A 17,338-nucleotide genomic window follows, 5' to 3' on the forward strand; every position below is an offset into this window, starting at 1 on the left:
GAGTCCTTGGTTTCTAGGCGGACATGAAACTCAGGCCACGGTGCCTGACTGGGGTGGGGACCACCCATTTATCTTGACGGATAGTCAAGGCTATGTCTAAAAGGGCTGTCCTCTATAGAGTGACCCTGTATGGGACAGGGACCTAGACCCTACCTGTCTTCAGAGCGCTGACAGCAGCAGGCTAACTACCTAGGGATCTCGGGGAACCATCCCTGGCTCTGAAGCCTGACCCAGGATGCTCTTTGCCAGGAGGAAGTAGATGCCTAAGTTCCTTTCTGGACTTTACTCACAGCTCCGTGCTACAGTTGCATGGACCAGGGCCCTTTCAGAATCAGTTCGGAACAGAGATGCTGTTCCCTCTGGGGTCTGGAAACTGAAGCTTAGAGGTGGGGCATCTGCTAACATTATACCAACCAGGACGGGACTGAAACATAAATATAAGTGCATGCTCTGTTACAAACTTGGTTTCTTCAATTACCAAAGTGAAGGATGGGTGTCCTGAGAATCTGGGCAGGGATACTTAGAGACTATTAGGACTCCATAGCCATTTCAGATGATCCCATAGTGCCACCTGCTGGCCAAATTTAGAGAAGCAGCCTGAGCCCATCTACATTCCAGGTACTGCTGAAAAGACTTAGGATGTTGGAAATAGAAACAAACCCTTATGGCATTTAAATCCTTATTGAGAGACAAGCCATAAGACAGATGTAAGTAAAATAAGTACGTTCTTGATCAATGCTTAAAGCTAAAAATCAGGTTAGAGATATGGATATATGAAATGCCAAGGTGTGTGTGGACCATTAGGAGGGACAGCAGGGAGGGCAAGGTAACTCTTGAGTAAAGATCAGACGTGAAAACCAGCTGTGTGTATGTCTGAGGAGGGCAGGGTGATTTCAGAAGAGACTTAAGCCAGCAAGGAAACTAAGGACAAGGGCCAAATCAGTAAGCCCTGGAGATAGAGTAAGAGTTTCAGTGGGGAAGAAAACATACCCTTTACTAGGACTGTCAACCAGGGTGCTGTGCTGAGACCAGATGGTGGGGAGGAGAGCCTTGGGGGCCCAGGGCAGGAACAAGGAGTCGCGTTAGTGGCTGTCTGGTGACCTTAGATTCTGGTGTTATCTGGAAACCGTGGATAGGTTAGGAATGGGTGTGAGAGTGAAGTATTAAGACTCCAGTTCGCGTGAGCGGATCTAAGTGCTGAGCCGCCACGGACTGAAGCAAGCTGGGCTGTAAATGAGAGTTCAGGCTGTGCTACCTTTAGAGGTGACCACTAGACTATCAAGTATAGATGTTACAAGCTGGGCTGTAAATGAGAGTTCAGGCTGTGCTACCTTTAGAGGTGACCACTAGACGATCAAGTATAGATGTTGCAGACACTTTATTCCTCTTGGCCTCCTTGGCTGTTTCCCCAGGGATAAGCAATTTGAGGTAGCCAGTACTAAATTCTCTTGTTTTCCCAGGAGACAAATGTCCTAGGCTTCAAGGGACCTCGGAAGATGAGTGTGATTGTCCCAGGCATGAACATGGTTCATGAGAGAGTCTGTATCCGTCCCCGCAATGTGAGTCTCTAACACTCCCCGGGCCCCAGCCTCTGAATGAGCTTCTAAGGGCAGAATTCCCCCAAGGTTTTTGTGTAGGGGATACAATTTAAGAAACCCTGGACATTTAGGGAACTGGGTAAGATCTCCCTTTGAGTGGATGTGATGCCAAGGCTTGGGTCTGGCTCAAGTAAGGCTGTCCCCACTTCCCTGCCGCCAGGAGCACGAGACACTGCTAGCACGCTGGCAGAACAAGAACACAGAGACCATCATTGAGCTGCAAAACAAGACCCCTGTCTGGAATGATGACACACAGTCCTATGTACTCAACTTCCACGGGCGCGTCACACAGGCTTCTGTGAAGAACTTCCAGATCATCCACGGCAATGACCGTGAGTATCACTGCCCCCCCCACCACCCATATTGGCACTATACTTGTGATGCCTAGCCCTCACTCCTTGGTCCATACCAGCCAGAGTAACGGGATGTGGGTATATGGCTTTTATTAGAAAGAACTTTCTAGCTGTAGTGATCAGAGCCCCAGCCCCAGATTCTGGGGCTTGGAAACACCTTTTAAATGGATGTCCTTTTCCCCTACCCCTTGCTGTCTGTGTGCATCTCCCCCTTTACCCTCTTGTGTCTTATCTGTTCTTCCTGTCTTCATCATCCGTGCTTGTGCATGGCCACAGCGGACTACATCGTCATGCAGTTTGGCCGGGTAGCAGAAGATGTATTCACCATGGATTACAACTACCCACTGTGTGCACTGCAGGCCTTTGCCATTGCATTGTCCAGCTTTGACAGCAAGCTGGCCTGCGAGTAGAGGCCTCCTCTGCCTTTAGGGTGGCCCGGTCTGAAGTGGAGCTTGCCTGCCCGCCAAGACAGCTCTGCCTCCCCTGTTAATAGGCCCTCAGTGGGCTTTCTGGCCTTACCAACCAGAAACTGGCGCTCTGCCTCTGCTGCTGAAGCAGGGGGATAGCAAATGGGTATGAAGGGAAAAGAGTATTTCTGTGCCCCAAGGTCAACACACATAACCAATCTTGGGTCAGTCCCCTGCCACAGTTGTGCTTACCACACGGGGCAGCCTCTTCAGCTGGAGGTACAGTGGAAGGGGAAGCACAGGTAGGGCTGCTGTGGCCCAGCCATCCACTTCAGCCTACAAGTCAGAGGACAACGGGTATCCCAGGAGTGCATGCGTATGTATAGGGCACGTAACTTTATGTAGCAAAGGGCCTGGTGGTCAGCAGAAAGTACTCCCACCTCAGAAGGGATCATCAGGCCTAAGGGAAGTTGGGAGTGGGGCTAGGTGAGTGGCAGGACCCTGCTAGGCTTTCAGGGGCCTGGCTGTGCGAATTAGCTGGCGGCTTAGAGTGGTAGCTCATTGGTTGCTTCCAGAAGCAAGAATCCAGCTCTCAAGGCCAAATATCTGAGTGGATGGGGGTTACAGGAGTCGTCCAATGGGCTCCCCTACAGTAGGGCTCTCCGATGTTGAACAGCCCCAGCACAACTCCTAGGACACACGTGTAGGGTTGAGGTTACCGTGCTTCAGGAAGAATGTCCTCTCCAGAAGACCCAGCTCCCATTGTGGCCAGCATGCCCAGAGCACTGAGGGCAATCTTAGGGGGAATGGAACGTGGTATTTTAGGGCCACCAGCGCTCAGAGGTGGTATGGCTCATCAAAAGCAATGCTCATCCCTGAGAACATGGGACTTGTCTCTTGGTTACCTAACTGGTTAACGGCAGAGTTCAGAACCTCAAATTCCTTTGTTCCTACTGTTACCCAGAAATTAGACCCTGGCCTTCTGGGGTCCATTCTGCATACCCTTTCCCTTCCCATTTCCAGAGACTTAGGACCTCGGAGTCAATATCTAAGATTGAAAACCTTTCAGTAGGGCAGCAGGCAGTTCCCTGTTGAAAGTTGTCTGTTTGGATCTGACCTGTGCCTGGCCCTCTCTGAGGGCTTCAAGCTGTGCGCAGACCTCAGCAGGGCCACTGCACACTTTCTGGGTAGATGTGGTTGGCAGCCTGGTTCATTCCCTCCACTGCCACTCTTCCTTGGATGGCACCACTCATCTGGTGGGCTTGGGAGCGCCCAAGCCTTGACAGTCATTTGCAAGCTTCTTGACTAGATGGGTAAGAAACCAGTGGGAAGCAAAGAACTTTTAGACATTGCTTTAAAACAGATATGCTCAGAACGGCTAAGTAGAAACTAAAAAAGTAAGGTTATACTTTGAAGATGTAAATGAGGCTCTACAGGCAAGGAAGCTGGATTGAAGTCAATGGAAACATTACTTATGAAAAAAAAACCCTGGATTTTCCTATTTCCTTCTAAGCAAGGTACAACTGCTATAGCAAGACCTGACACACCTGAGCCATACATTTCCATGAGAGGACCTTCCAGTAAGTTAGCCTTTTGTTTACAGTCTAGTGTCTCGAGCGCACCAGGACTTCTGTGCTGGGGCTGGCCTAGCTCCTGAAAGATTACAGTGCCATCTGTCTCCTTCCCATCGTCCTGTTTCCCCTCCCTCCCTTTCGTGATAAGGAGAAATCTGATGTTAGAGTGGCAGGAACCAGATCTTCATTCTAGTCAAGCTCTTTCTCTGGGATGACAGTTTTAAGGTTGAACAGGTGGATTCTGGAGTCTAGTGGGTGGAAGAGACCCTGGTGGTAGCGGTGGAACTGGAAGCACAATGGAAAACTCTTTGCCTCCGCTCTCTGCTTTAGCACACAAAAGAGGGTGTTGGCTACCTGAATATAAATTGGTTGCACCAGGAAATAGGCCCACTATGGAGAACGGTAGCCTCAGCACAAGACCCGTTGTTGGGCACTGAGTGACAAAGAGCAGTTGAGTCACCTGCTTCAGACCAGCCTTGGGACTCTGCTCCTGGTGACATTGCCTTTTCTTGAGCACAGGCCCATGGACCTCAACTACCAGGGCCCCGGGGTCCCCTGGGTTCAGCCTCTCCCATAGTAATGTTTTCTTACCTTTCACACCCTCTCCTCCTAGCTGGTCCTTGGCTAGGCAGCACATTGATGGTGGGATGAGTGAACAGTCTGTAAGAGTGTGGGGCAGCTGGAATCTTAGGCAGCTCCTCTGTATGCTACTGGCTCTCTACCCTAAAACTCTCCACTCTCTGCTCCAAAACACTTCCTCTGCAGAGTGGTGATGTTAGCTTCCCCAAGTCCGAGTCTCGCTTTTTCTGTCCTTCTGGCTCCAAGGTGCTCTGTGTCTGTGTGTGTGTGTATGTATGTATGTGTGTGCGCGTGTGCACATGTGTCTAGAGGAAAGGGCAATCTGCAATCAACCAACAGAAGTTTAAGATTATGTTTGAGTAGGAAAAAAAGGAGGCAGTTGTGACCACTGTGGATTCTGTCCCTTCTTTCCGTGCTTTCTTCTATGGTCCCAAGCAGGAGACTATCAAGGAAATGTAGTGTCGGTCTCACTGGAGGAGGAGCTGAGATGGTGTAGTGATGGTGCCTTAACAATCTTGACACTAAGAGGAAGCAGGTCAGGTTCATGCCTATGGGAAGACAGGTGTTGGGAGCCAAGATGTGTGATGACAGGCTGGACGAGAACTGGTAAACCTCCCTTCTTCATTGATGAGCAACAACATTGTAGAAGTGGTTTATTTTTTCCTTCTTTTTGGAAATGGCAAGGTATTTGCCTCCAAACTTTATTTAGAAGTAGAAGCAGTTCTAAGTGTGAACATAGGGATGATTGCTCTGATGGGGTCTGCAGGGAGGAGCTACGTCCACAGCTCTGCTCTGCAAGCACAACACCCATCTCTTTGGTGGACAGCCTGCCTTCCCCTCAGTAACAGCCCTGGCCTTCCCTTCTCTGTACTCCTTGCCCCAGCTGTGATACCCTCATGGGACTGCAGGATGCCAGGTGCCATCAAAACATGCTTTCTGTGGTGCCTAGCACTGTGACTGGGGCCCAACTGCCCTGCAGAGTTGGGACCTTACACTGCCCTAGGCTCTGGCTAGTAGACCCGCTCTAGTCTCCAGAACAGGCTATGGGATGGATTCTTAGTTTTTGGCCACCTGCCCTTATTCACTTCCAGCTTGCAATTTTCTGTCATTTCAAGATCTTAAGTACTGGGATGCGTTTGGGTTTTCAGCACAGACGTAACTTGGTCCAGGAGTATACAACTGCATTTATAGCAGCTAGCACATTTGAGCAAACTACATATTCCTGTGTCTGTCTCTTTACCTGCAAGATAAAGATGCAGGCCTGTCAAAAGCTTGGTTAGTGAAGGTTACCCCTTGATTTCATCACTACCTTTCCTAGCTCATCACTGTGCCTTCTTTCTTCCCGAAGAAAGATACTGCACCCCTCTCCTCTGTTCTCTTCCCCCTCCTCCCCCACTAAGGTCCAGGTAGAGCTGGAGATGAGGGTAAAATTTAGGGTCTTCTATAGAGCACCTCAGAGTAGCATACAAAGGGAAGCCCAGCTCCAGGTTGGTGAGGACAGGCAGCATTTCTCTTGCTGGGAGCACACTTAGCCAGTTTTCACAATGCCTAGAACATGTATGTCGATTTGCACATGATTGTCTTTTCCTATTTTGGAGTTGTCAGACATTTTATTTTTGTTTAAAATTATCTGGAGTTTTAGACAAACTTGCAAAACTGTGCTTTTATTAAGTGACTTTTTGAATAAACTTTTTGGTATTCTGAAGCAAATGTATTTATTTATTGTATGTGCAATGACAAACTTGGTATTTTCCCATAATGGCATTATGTATGTTGTAGAATGTAGTATTTGTCTAAATACAGACATGTATCAACAACACATTAAACTTGAACTGTTTGACTGCTGTGTCCTTGTTTTTCACAGAGGGAGAAAATTCGTCTCTTAAAAATGTTCTCCATTCCTTTCATTCCTAGGAGCTTCAAAGGGTCAGGTGGGTGATAGCAACAAAAAGATGCAGTGTGTGTTTAAAACCAGTGACATCCAGATCAAAACTGTCTTCTCCCTGGTATCACATCCACAGTGTGCAAAAAATGATACTTCAATGTCATCTGGGTCACCCTAAAGGAACTGGCCAACAGTTCCTAAGTGTAACTGGTGGGCATGGTCCTTGTGGACAGAACTGGGATATAGGAGTCAAGGGTGGGAAAGGCCCAGCCACGTCACTCTAGGCCATGGTCAGAGCTGTAACCATTTAAACAGGAAAACAAGCATCAGGCATCAAAGCTAATATCTACTCTTGAAGGAAGTCATCCTAAAGTCACCCCCCCCCCAATAGAGTGACCTGCACCAATTCTGGCATCCAGAGTGGCCTCAGAGAGTGTCAAGTGGGGCAGCCGAGCAGCAAGAGATTCAAGGCAGTGATGGTGCTAAGCACCCACTGCACATCTCACTGTGGGATAGACACTCCACAAACAGTCCTAGGAGGCAGACATGCTGCCCAGTTCATCCACAAGGGAACTGGTGCCCTATGAAGTGAAGGAATGGCCTGTTACCTTGCTACTAGAAGGTATGTTTTAGACATGCTGACGGTTAAGGCTGCAGGATAGTTGGTTCATGGTCTTCCCGATCACTGCTCAACAGGTAGCACACAAAATATTCTTTGTGGATACAAACTGTCTAGATAAAGGGAAAGTGGAGAGCAGATCGATTAGGGTTCACTTATTCACTCGGGTGTTTTTCATGTAGATTAAAAGCAGTCCCTGCCTGAACCATGGTCTGGCTCCTTTAGTCCTTTAGCTTCTGTCTTTGTGAGGAAGACCAAATACAGGATGTTCTAAAAGGAGAAAGGGTCTTGTTCACTTATCAGGTTGATAAAAAATCCTAAAGTTGTAGAACACATGTCCAGGAAGATCTTGCCTTAAACCTGTTGCCACGATGGTTAATCTCAATTGCTAATTTGATGGGATTTAGAATACCACGGAAACACACCTGTCTATGACAGTTTACAAGATGGTTCAGTCGGGAGGAAGACCCATCTTCATTGTGGGCAGCAGCATCCCATTGGCTGGGGTCCCAGACTGAATAAAAAGGGGAAACAAACCAAGTGCTGGTGTCCATCTCTCTCTGCTCCCTGACTGAACCAGTCCTCACGGCCCCTCTGCCAGGAAGGACTGTCCACACACTATACGCCCTTCCTGCATTAAGTTGCCTTCGCTGAGTATTTGGTCACAGAGATAAGAAAATATTATGCCATGTGTATATAAGTTCCTTTTTTTCAAAGTGTCTGAGTGTAGACCATGAATGATTTTATCACCTAAGTCTAAGGTACAAAGAACTTTAGAGGTTACATCCATCTCCACTCAGCACACCTCTGGACCTAGTCCCTGAGCACTACAATGAGGCACTGTCCTGTTTCCTACCATGACATTGTGAAGGGATCTTCTGGCTGATCACCCACTTTATTTACCAAGCATGGCCCTAGGTGATGCAGTGGCTTTTTAGGCCAGCTGCTGCTACAGTGCCCCAGGGGTCACTGCAAACCTAATAGCAAGGCCTTGATGAAGTCTGCAGCCTTTAATACTGAGACATGAATATAACACAATAAAAATCAATCCCTTGATGCTGGTTCCCCTGGGTTGGATATACATGTAAAATCATCATATCCAAAGGATACAATTCTGGAAAATTAAAAAAAAAAACCCTACATTCTAAATTACTGAAAGGTACACTGAAGTTTCTGGTGTATACAGACAAATATATTCCTATATGCAAACTATTATCTACAGTGGCAAGAACCTTAATTGGTCCTTTTGGCAGAAACTGTTTCCATAGCTCACCCCAATAATAACAGAGTTGACTCTGTAACACTTTTCAGCTGAATAACCATTTACACACCCCACTGTTCTTGCTAACCCACTCTTTCTGCCAAAATGTCCTTTCTCTTTCTTGCCCATGTTCTAAGTGTGACATAAAGTCTCTTTGGAAATTTATTGCTACTTTGGGAAAAGCATTCCTGTTCTTGCATGGTCCTGTAGTTTTGGGCCCACACTGTAATAAAATAGCTGCCACGTGATATTCTATCATGCCTGAGCCTGTTAGGCTGCCCTGGGCACACCGCAGGCTGCCCTGGGCACACTGACTAGCTCATTTACAGCTTAAGACCCTGAGAGACCTGCGTTTTACAACCCTTACTTTACAGATGCTCACACCAGGCTCAGATTGCCTAAGGAGCCAATCCAGAACTCTACAGGCAGAGTCGCAGGGAAGCATCAGGACCCAGTTTTCTGTGCCCAAAGAATCCACAACCTCGAGCCTTCCTATAGTCTTCAGTGCATCTGTCAAACTCCCATAGTAAACTGGAACTCTTTAAGATACAAACTCAACCTTTTTGTACTCGGCATGAGGCAACTGTCGGATGAGTGAATGAGAGAAACAAGTTGTGATAAGGAGATCGTATCCTATGGACAAAAGTGAGAACACACTATCCTAAATCAACTTCACGCAGTGGATGAGGGACCCACACAGAAAACAGTTTGCAAAACAAGAGTACCTACATTGCTTTTTACACTTCGTTACACCAAGACTATCTTTAGTCCACGCTAACTGCATTTCTCATCATTTCAATCAGTGTTCTATACAGGAATCAATGCAGTGCAGTGCATTTCCAGACTCAATATCCAGGGCCTTTTCTAGTTCACCAAACACGTAAAGCTTTGTAGTAGCGATTATCTTGGTGTGGTCCCATACCTTCTGATGGCAGCCATTGTGTTCCTGAGTGGTCCACACTGTTTTCTGGCATCATATTCAGACCAGGCACAGTAGAGCTCTAAAGACTGTATCCAACTTCACAGAATTCCTTAACTTTTGGGCTTCCCATTTCATGGCTGGGCATGTCCTTGGAGACACACCTTCTTTCAACTTGCAGGTCTTGCATGGAACTGAATTGACTCGCCCTTGTCAGGATTCACAGGTTTCATCCTGCCTCACAAAGACATGGAGCCTTGGCCCCCTGAACTCCTTATGGAAGGACCACTATACTTAGGCCATTCTGGAGCTTCAACAGCCTCAAACTTCAGCTTTGTAGGATTCAGACTTAAGCCTCAAATTTCCCCTAGCCGCAGACCGGACATATAAAGGTGCTTCTGGATTGGCAATTCTGTTCAACAGAGTAAGGACATGGGAAGCTAGAGATCAAGGTGATATACAAGCAAAATGGTCTCCAAATCGTCGTGTGTACTCCAGAGGAGCCGGGATATCTTAACCTAGAAGGTTCTGAGGGGAGGCTACAGCTCAGTCAGCTGTCTTGCTGTGTGCTCTGGGCCCCTCATCCTCACAATTGAGCATGCTCTTCTTGGGGGACTACTAACAAGTTCAAAAGAATAAGGCATTTGGGAGTCTATAATCTTCATTTTCAAAACCTTAAGTCCCCAACATCTGCTAATCAATGCTCATTCATAGGTAAACCTTCTGTTACCCCTATGTGAAGGGGTCAGATCTTTGCACAGGTGATACCACCTCCAGGCACAATCAAACAAGTATAATTACCTAATGAGTTAGTGTCTCTGATGCAGAAAGGCAGGAAGAGATGATGCTGTCCTGTGTTCACGCTAATGTCTACTTTACAAGGTGACAGGTGAGCAAGCACCAGGAAGGATAAATAATATCCATGGTAGTGGCCCAAAACTATGCTATTGAATACAGATGGCACAGGGCCATGGATGAAATTAAGGAAAGATACCTTGGGAGTAGAGTAATGGATACATCATCAAACAGGCTGCTTTCACTCTAAACTCTGGAGGTTGCGCTTCCTCAACATGCCACCCATGTGTGTGTTATCAATGCTGATTCCCAACCCCTCAGTTGTGAAGTCTTGGGACCAGTCTTCCTTGGTGGCTTCCTCTTGCTCACTGTAGCCATCTGCACTGAAACCAGCATTCTCTGCCAAGACAGCAGGATCCTCTTCTTCATGAAAACAGTAGGAGCATGATTCTGATTTAGGATCACACAGGGTAACAGAATTATCTTCCTGGGCTCCAGGGTCAGTGGGCAAATGATCCCAGCTCAAATGCTCTGACCCTTCCTCTTCCATCACCCCTATTCGTTCAGCTATTTCTTCAGCAGAGGGCTCTTTTGGATCAGGGTAATCCACCAGGATTGTTTCTTGCCTACGCTTGATACTATCGGAAAGGTCATACACTGGATAAGTCTCTTCAGGGTAACCTAGAGAGGAAAGTAGAACAAAGTCTTACAAAGAGCATCTTTGAAAATAAATAGTGTCAGGATCAGAGAGGATTCTCTGGCAGCAGCCATCCTATCCTAACAAATCCATCCAGTAAATCTCTAAGATGGTTCTAATAGTCCTAAAGTTTCACTTGAACAAATTCCTAGCAGTCTGGTTGACTATCCCTATGCTCTTTGAAATACAAACCAAGGCAGAGGAAAATCCTTCTTAAGTAAGGTGCTTGGGGTAGAGGTAAGTCTCACCCCTCATGTTTCTGCAACACTGATGAAGATTAAGCAAACAGCATGAGCCTTCAGCATAAAAACATGCACCGATACCAGATGGAGAAGGCTTAGCTTAAGGCTAGTGTTTACACTTTCTATTGGGAACTGTTTCCAAATCCTCTGGTGGGGGTGGGGCTGGGAAAAGGAATGCTAAATCCTTTTTAAAAAAACATGGTGCTTTCTACTTATCAAAACAACCAAAATACTCTGTATCAGAAGCAGGAGCAAGTTAGCAAGACATGACCAAGACCCCACAGGACAAGAGCTGCATTTCCAGAGACAGAGTCCCCATTGTTGCCGTCTTCATTTCACAAAACGGAACAAAAGGGAAAACAACAAACAGGTGATGAAGTCAGTAGCACTGGCACTGAACCTCAGCTATGATAATGAGAAAGAGGAACGAAATGAAATAAATCTGTGTCAGCCAAGCCCAGCCCGAGCAGCAGATGGGCCAAGCTGGAGTTCATACGCTAGTTCTGGCAACAGCAGTGTTCACTACACAATGTGGAAAGCTGGAGAATTCAAAATTCACTTGCATGGTGATGATAACCCCTATATTCAGCTCTGACAGACACCACTTTTTGCCCATCAATTATGAAAAATGACAATCTTTTGGTATAATGTGTGGTATCTAGAGACATTTTGGCAACATTTCTGATTACAAAAGTTATTCAGACTTGCAGCATTTTCGAGGAAAGTAGCATAGCCTTTATTTAGCTATATTTTCCCTACTAATTTTAGTTACAGACAAGTTTAAAAAGAAAACATAATTCACCTAGAATCTTACCATTTATCTCTGGCTTTTAAAGTCATATATAGATAGTATTTTTCTGCCTTTTTAATAAAGATCATGTTTGATATGTACTGTTGTTCTGTATTTTTTCATTTAAAGTGTGTCATGGGAGTTTTTCCATGTCATACTGACATGGTTTACTATTCTTAAAAGACATTCAACCGGGCAGTGTTAGTGCACGCCTTTAATCCCAGCACTCGGGAGGCAGAGGCAGGTGGATCTCTGTGAGTTTGAGGCCAGTTTGGTTTACAAGAGCTAGTTCCAGGACAGGCTCTAAAGCTACAGAGAAACCCTATCTCGAAAAACAAAAAACAAAACAAAACAAAACAAACAAACAAAAAAAGACATTCAAGCAAATTCCTTCCAACTTGTGCCCATTGTAAGCTATGTGACAGTGAGAAGCTCTGAATATAAACACAGACCTCCTACCCCAATTCCTCAAGGTAGGCATCTAGAAATATGGAGAGTAGGCCAAAGAGAACAGTCATATAGAAGACTATTTCTGCCAAATTACTTTCCAGAAGAGCCTTATAATGTTTCAATTATCCCAGAGATGTAAACACTGCCTCTTACCAACCCCCCACTAGCACTGACATCAGTACCAGAATCTTGTCCATGCAATGGTATTTTGAGGGAGATCTTTAGGGGGGATTAAATCAGGTCTGAAGGTAAGTTCCACTCGATGGCATTCATGGCCCTGTAAGAAGAAAAACTGAAGACATCAAGCTTGCTCTATCTAACCATGTGATGCCCTCTGACACACAATGGTGTACCAAGAAGGCTCTAGCCAGATGCCAAGTGGATGCTGACATGACTAAATAAGCCTCCGGACCTTTTTAAGTTACCTCATCTGGTATTCGGTCATAGCAATAGAAAATGAACTGCAATAGCTACCCCAGGGCTTTCACAACCTCAGGGCAGGAGTTTGTTACTTCCGTCTCAACCACTGACTTCTCACGAGCAGTCCATCTGTGTACCTTTACTCTTCACCAAGAGCAAAGCTTGCCTTTGCATTTTGATAACTACCTACTTTGGTGTAGGAGGGAAGACAATTAGACTAAAACTCTAGGCCCAATCCAGCAGCCTCAGGGTTCAGGTCATCCTGGCCTCCATGGCCACAGGGAGCAGTCCTATTCTGGCACAGGGTCCAGGCAGTTCCGTGACCCCAGTTATCAGGCTTACACCTAGCTATCTAAACTCTCACAGAAACAGGGTCCAGGTCCACCCAGCAACAACCAAGCTTTGGGTTCCAGGCCAGCCCTGTCACCACTTCTAGGAATATCCAGAACCAAGTAACCTCTGAAGTCAGAAATCAAGATGTTAAATGCAGATGCTGGCTCTAGACTTATCTAATGATGGTGCAGCCCTGAAGCTAATCTCCACAGTCTAGTGCATTCAGGACCCATGCTCATTCCAGTAGATGTGAGTACTAGACCAAGACACAGCATCAAGCTTCCAGATCACCTCTGGATCCCATAGTCCCAGGACCCAAAGTTAGGCTCACAAGGTTTTCTCATGCAAAATAGGCCCTTAGGCTGCCTCAGCACCAGGCCTTGTAGACTCAAAGTTCCAGGCCCATCCCAACACTTCTTTAGCCTCTCCAGACTCCAGGTCATCCATTCCAGGTTTTAAGCAAGCCACCTCAAGATACAAACAAGACAACAAAATCTAATCACAAAGGAATACTGACAGGGAGGAAAAGTACAAAGAATCTACAAAAGAACCAGAAAACAACTTATCAAAATAATAGTCAGGGGCTAGTAAGATGGCTCATTGGGTAAAGGCACTTACTTTACCAACAAGTCCAACAACCTGGGTTCCATCCCCAAGACCAACATAGTAGAAAGACAGAACCAACTTCAACCAGCTGTCCTCTGACCACACGCAAACTGATGCCCATCCACGTGCACATGAATACACACAAATGAACACCAGAGTGAAGGAGAAAGAACAGAAAGAAGATATCCCATAATGGAAAACTGATGTTAAACCCTAAACTATCATTAATGACCCACCCAAATGTTGATGTAGTTCATGTCAAATGACTTATACTTTAGAACTTCATTACAAATTTATAAGCAAACAACAAAGATTCACTGCTTCTATGAAAAACACAGCAGTTCAAAACATGAAATCCAAACTAAGCAAATTATATACAGCAGCCACCAATAAAATAGTCAACATAGGGAATGGATTTAACACGTCAGCTTATCCCTATGACATTCAAGAGGATACAGAGCAAACAGAAATAGAATTCCGGTAAACAGAAAGGCATGATCACAAGATGAAAAGTTTATACCCAGGAATAAAGGTCACAAGATTAAGATGGACATGGCTGAAAAACAAATCCATGTATTAAAAGTTCACACTAAAGAATTCTCCTATAACAAATACAAATGACAAAGAAATGGCAATTCAGAGAAATTGTAGAGGTTCATCATTGTACCCCATTTTGAATTACTAGACTGTGAAAGCAAAGTAAAATAGATCAAAGCATTAATAAAAAACGATGAGAGAAAACATCTGTTCACTGATGGAAGCCTCACTAACTGCTGGGCAAAAGTAGTATAAAAACACATTCATGTATACACAGACAGAACCAATGACTGTGACCAAATTCAGATTTTCAAATATAAAATGAAAATGAATTCCCAGACAGAAAACAAACAGCTAACTAAAAACAGACTACCTACTGAGAAGGGATCAGACCAGAACACGACTTCTTGATTTGAGTCAAGTGAAAGCACAGAATGAACAAGGATTCCAACTTCTAAGGGCAATGGCAGGCCATGAATCTTCTAGCAGCAAGATAAAACTCCATAGAGCTATCTAAGTGTTCTAACCTATGGCACTTTACAGAGAGAAGGTGTAGTTCATATGTCAGGTCTACACCACTGCAATGAAATACCTCAGATAATGAGTTCATAAAGAGAAAGGTTTATTGTGGCTGAAGGTTCTGGAGATTCCAACCCAAGATTGGGAAGCCCATTGCTTTAGGCCTCTGGCAGGGGCAGCACATTATAACAGAAGCAAGAAGCAAACTGCTTAGAGCCAGAAAGAAAGAAGTGACTGGGGTACCACAGCCCCCCATGAAGGCATCCATACAATGAACTAAGGACTTTCCCCGAGGCCCACACTTCCAAAAGGTCCACATCCCAATAATATCAGTTTAGGGACCAATCCTTTAACATGTAAACATCAAAAAGAAGGCAGGACATTGTCTTGGGAAATATAAAAATTCATCAAAAGTTAAATTCAGTAATTGTGAAGCTGGATATAAGAAAGTAGATATAAGGCAGGCTTGGTGCTCAAGCCTGAGGTCATAGCTACCTATGACACAAGACACAAGGCAACTTCAAGGCCAGACTGGGCAACTCAGCAAGAAGACCCATTACATCTTTTAAATGGTTTGCAGATGGAGCTCAGTGGCGAAGCTCTTGCCTAACACGCAAGTTATGTTCAAAGGCTGTAAGTTCAATTCCTAGTAGAGAGGGGGGAAGTAGCTGAGTCATATACAGCTGTGTATGCCTAAAATCCCAGCACTCAAGAGGCAGAGGCAAGAGGGCTAGGAGTTCAAGGTCAGTCTGGGCTATGTGGTGACAGCCTATCTCAGAAAAAGGACAGACTGACTTGTGTTCAGACTTGGCTTTGCAGAAGATCTGGCACCATCTATTTCCTGTGCTGCACTGAAGTTGCTGTTGCTGGAGATGATGAATTGAGAACTTTGGCGAGCTGAGAAACAACAACATGGTCCTTGGAGCCCAGCAAGAGGCCCTGCTCCTGTACTGAGGAGATCCATCCCGAGTGGTGAATGAGTGGCCACCAGGCCAGATGGTCCCAGGAAACGGAGTCCAGGCCCCCTTCAATTCCCTAAACATTTCTGGCCATCCAGCAGGCTGTCTCCCCGGCTACTGGCTTTCTTTATTTACCCCATCCCATCTTGCCCCCAAGCACTCCTTTTCATCTGTGGGGTCCTTAGGTCCACGAGCACAGCCGGCTTCAGGGCGGAGGGGATCTGAGAGCCAGCTCCAGTGCTAAGGGGACCTAAGAGAGGGCAGACCAAGAAAAACCCCCAAGTACACAAGCAGCCACAGCAAAGATTAGACCAAGACGCCAAGACTCTCCTGGCTGCATTTGAAGGAAGAGATGGGCAGGCGCCAATGCAAGAATTCCTCCAACAACCTGAAAAGCAACATGATAACACCAGAATCCAGCGAACATGCAACAGGAAGACTTGAACACCCTAACCCAGAAGTAGAAGAAATCGACTTTAAACGTAACATTATGAAAATGATGAAGACCCTTAAACAGGAAGTGAAAAAGTCCCTTAAAGAAATGGAAGAGAAGACAAACAAAAAGTTAGAAGAAATAAATAAATCCTTCAAAATACCCAAGAAAACCAAGATAAAGCAATCAAACAGGTAAAGGAAACAGCTCAAGACTTGAAGACAGAAATGGAGGTAATAAAGAGAACACAAACCAAGGGATGGCTGGATATGGAAAATCTGGGTAAACAAACAAAAACTACAGAGACAAGTAAAACCAACAGAATACAAGAGATAGAAGAAAGAATCTCAGGTGCTGAAGATACTATAGAGGAAATAGATGCATTGACCAAAGAAAAAGAAAGGATGGAGGGAGAAGGGTAGGGAAGGAGGGGGTAAGAGAGGAATAGAAAAATGGAAAAGGTAACTATCAATGTAAAATAATCAGTCATTGGTAATGTAGCAGGGAATATAATAACATAGTTAAATGATATTTAAAGCCGAAAAGGCACGTGTCTTTAAAAGTTAGTACCACAGCTAAAATTCTATGTGATCTCAACACAACCTACAAGGTTGTGTTCCCCTACAAGAAAATGATAGGGAGAGGAGTAATACTAGGGAATAAAATTGTATCATACAGATTTACAAGCTGAAAGAAAAAAATTTCTTCTATTGTTGACTGGTGAGGTTGACATTTTCACAGGTTTTACAGGTGGTGGCATCGTTTTCTTCTGTGAACTATTTATTTGAATTTTAATGACTTCTGTATTAGCCATAGAACTTTTTATATATAAGCCCATCAATTTGTTTTATGCATATTTGCTGTAGTATTTTTCCAGTCCAGCATGAGCTTTAAACTTTTATACCATTTTAACTACATAGGAAGGAAGTTTTATGTATAGAAAGCTTTACTATTAACCTCTGTGTTACAACTTCTTGTGTTACTTTCAGTAATTAACTTCTTTTTTTAATCTTGAGATAAGTATAAATTGACATAAGCACAGAAATCCCTTGTTATCCCAGTTTATTCCACTGATGGCATGAAGAAAAAATATAGCATAATCATAACCAAGATATCTTAGTTAGGGCTTTTATTTCTGTGAAGAGATTCTATGACCACAGCAACTATTATAAGGAAAACATTCAACTGGAGTGGCTGGCTTACTGCTTCAGAGGTTCCGTCCATTATCATCGTGGTGGGGAGTATGGTGGCGTGCAGGTAGAAATGATGCTGGAGGAACAGCTGTGAGTCCTACATCTTGCAGGCAACCAGAAGTTGACTGACAGACTGGGCTACCATGAGCATAGGACACCTCAAAGCCCG

General features: G+C 45.0%; 2 protein-coding genes across 6 annotated transcripts in view; one reads left to right on the forward strand and one right to left on the reverse strand.

Moving 5' to 3' along the window:
• Tub (tubby bipartite transcription factor) overlaps positions 1-6,349 on the forward strand; it is an 80,552-nt gene extending 74,203 nt beyond the window's left edge. For all 4 annotated transcript variants that reach the window (XM_026781403.1, XM_026781402.1, XM_005350967.3 and 1 more), the window contains 3 exons: positions 1,461-1,559; positions 1,759-1,930; positions 2,228-6,349. In XM_026781403.1, coding sequence (XP_026637204.1) covers positions 1,461-1,559; positions 1,759-1,930; positions 2,228-2,361 — 405 coding nt within the window. In that variant the 3' untranslated portion in view covers positions 2,362-6,349. The remainder of the gene's footprint in view (positions 1-1,460; positions 1,560-1,758; positions 1,931-2,227) is intronic.
• A 1,661-nt stretch (positions 6,350-8,010) lies between these two features.
• The window catches only part of Ric3 (RIC3 acetylcholine receptor chaperone), a 51,256-nt gene continuing 41,928 nt past the window's right edge, over positions 8,011-17,338 (reverse strand). For both annotated transcript variants that reach the window (XM_005350970.2, XM_005350969.2), the window contains exon 6: positions 8,011-10,671. In XM_005350970.2, coding sequence (XP_005351027.1) covers positions 10,232-10,671 — 440 coding nt within the window. In that variant the 3' untranslated portion in view covers positions 8,011-10,231. The remainder of the gene's footprint in view (positions 10,672-17,338) is intronic.

This window comes from Microtus ochrogaster, chromosome 8 (assembly GCF_000317375.1).
Source record: "Microtus ochrogaster isolate Prairie Vole_2 chromosome 8, MicOch1.0, whole genome shotgun sequence".
Taxonomy (NCBI): Eukaryota; Metazoa; Chordata; class Mammalia; order Rodentia; family Cricetidae; genus Microtus; species Microtus ochrogaster.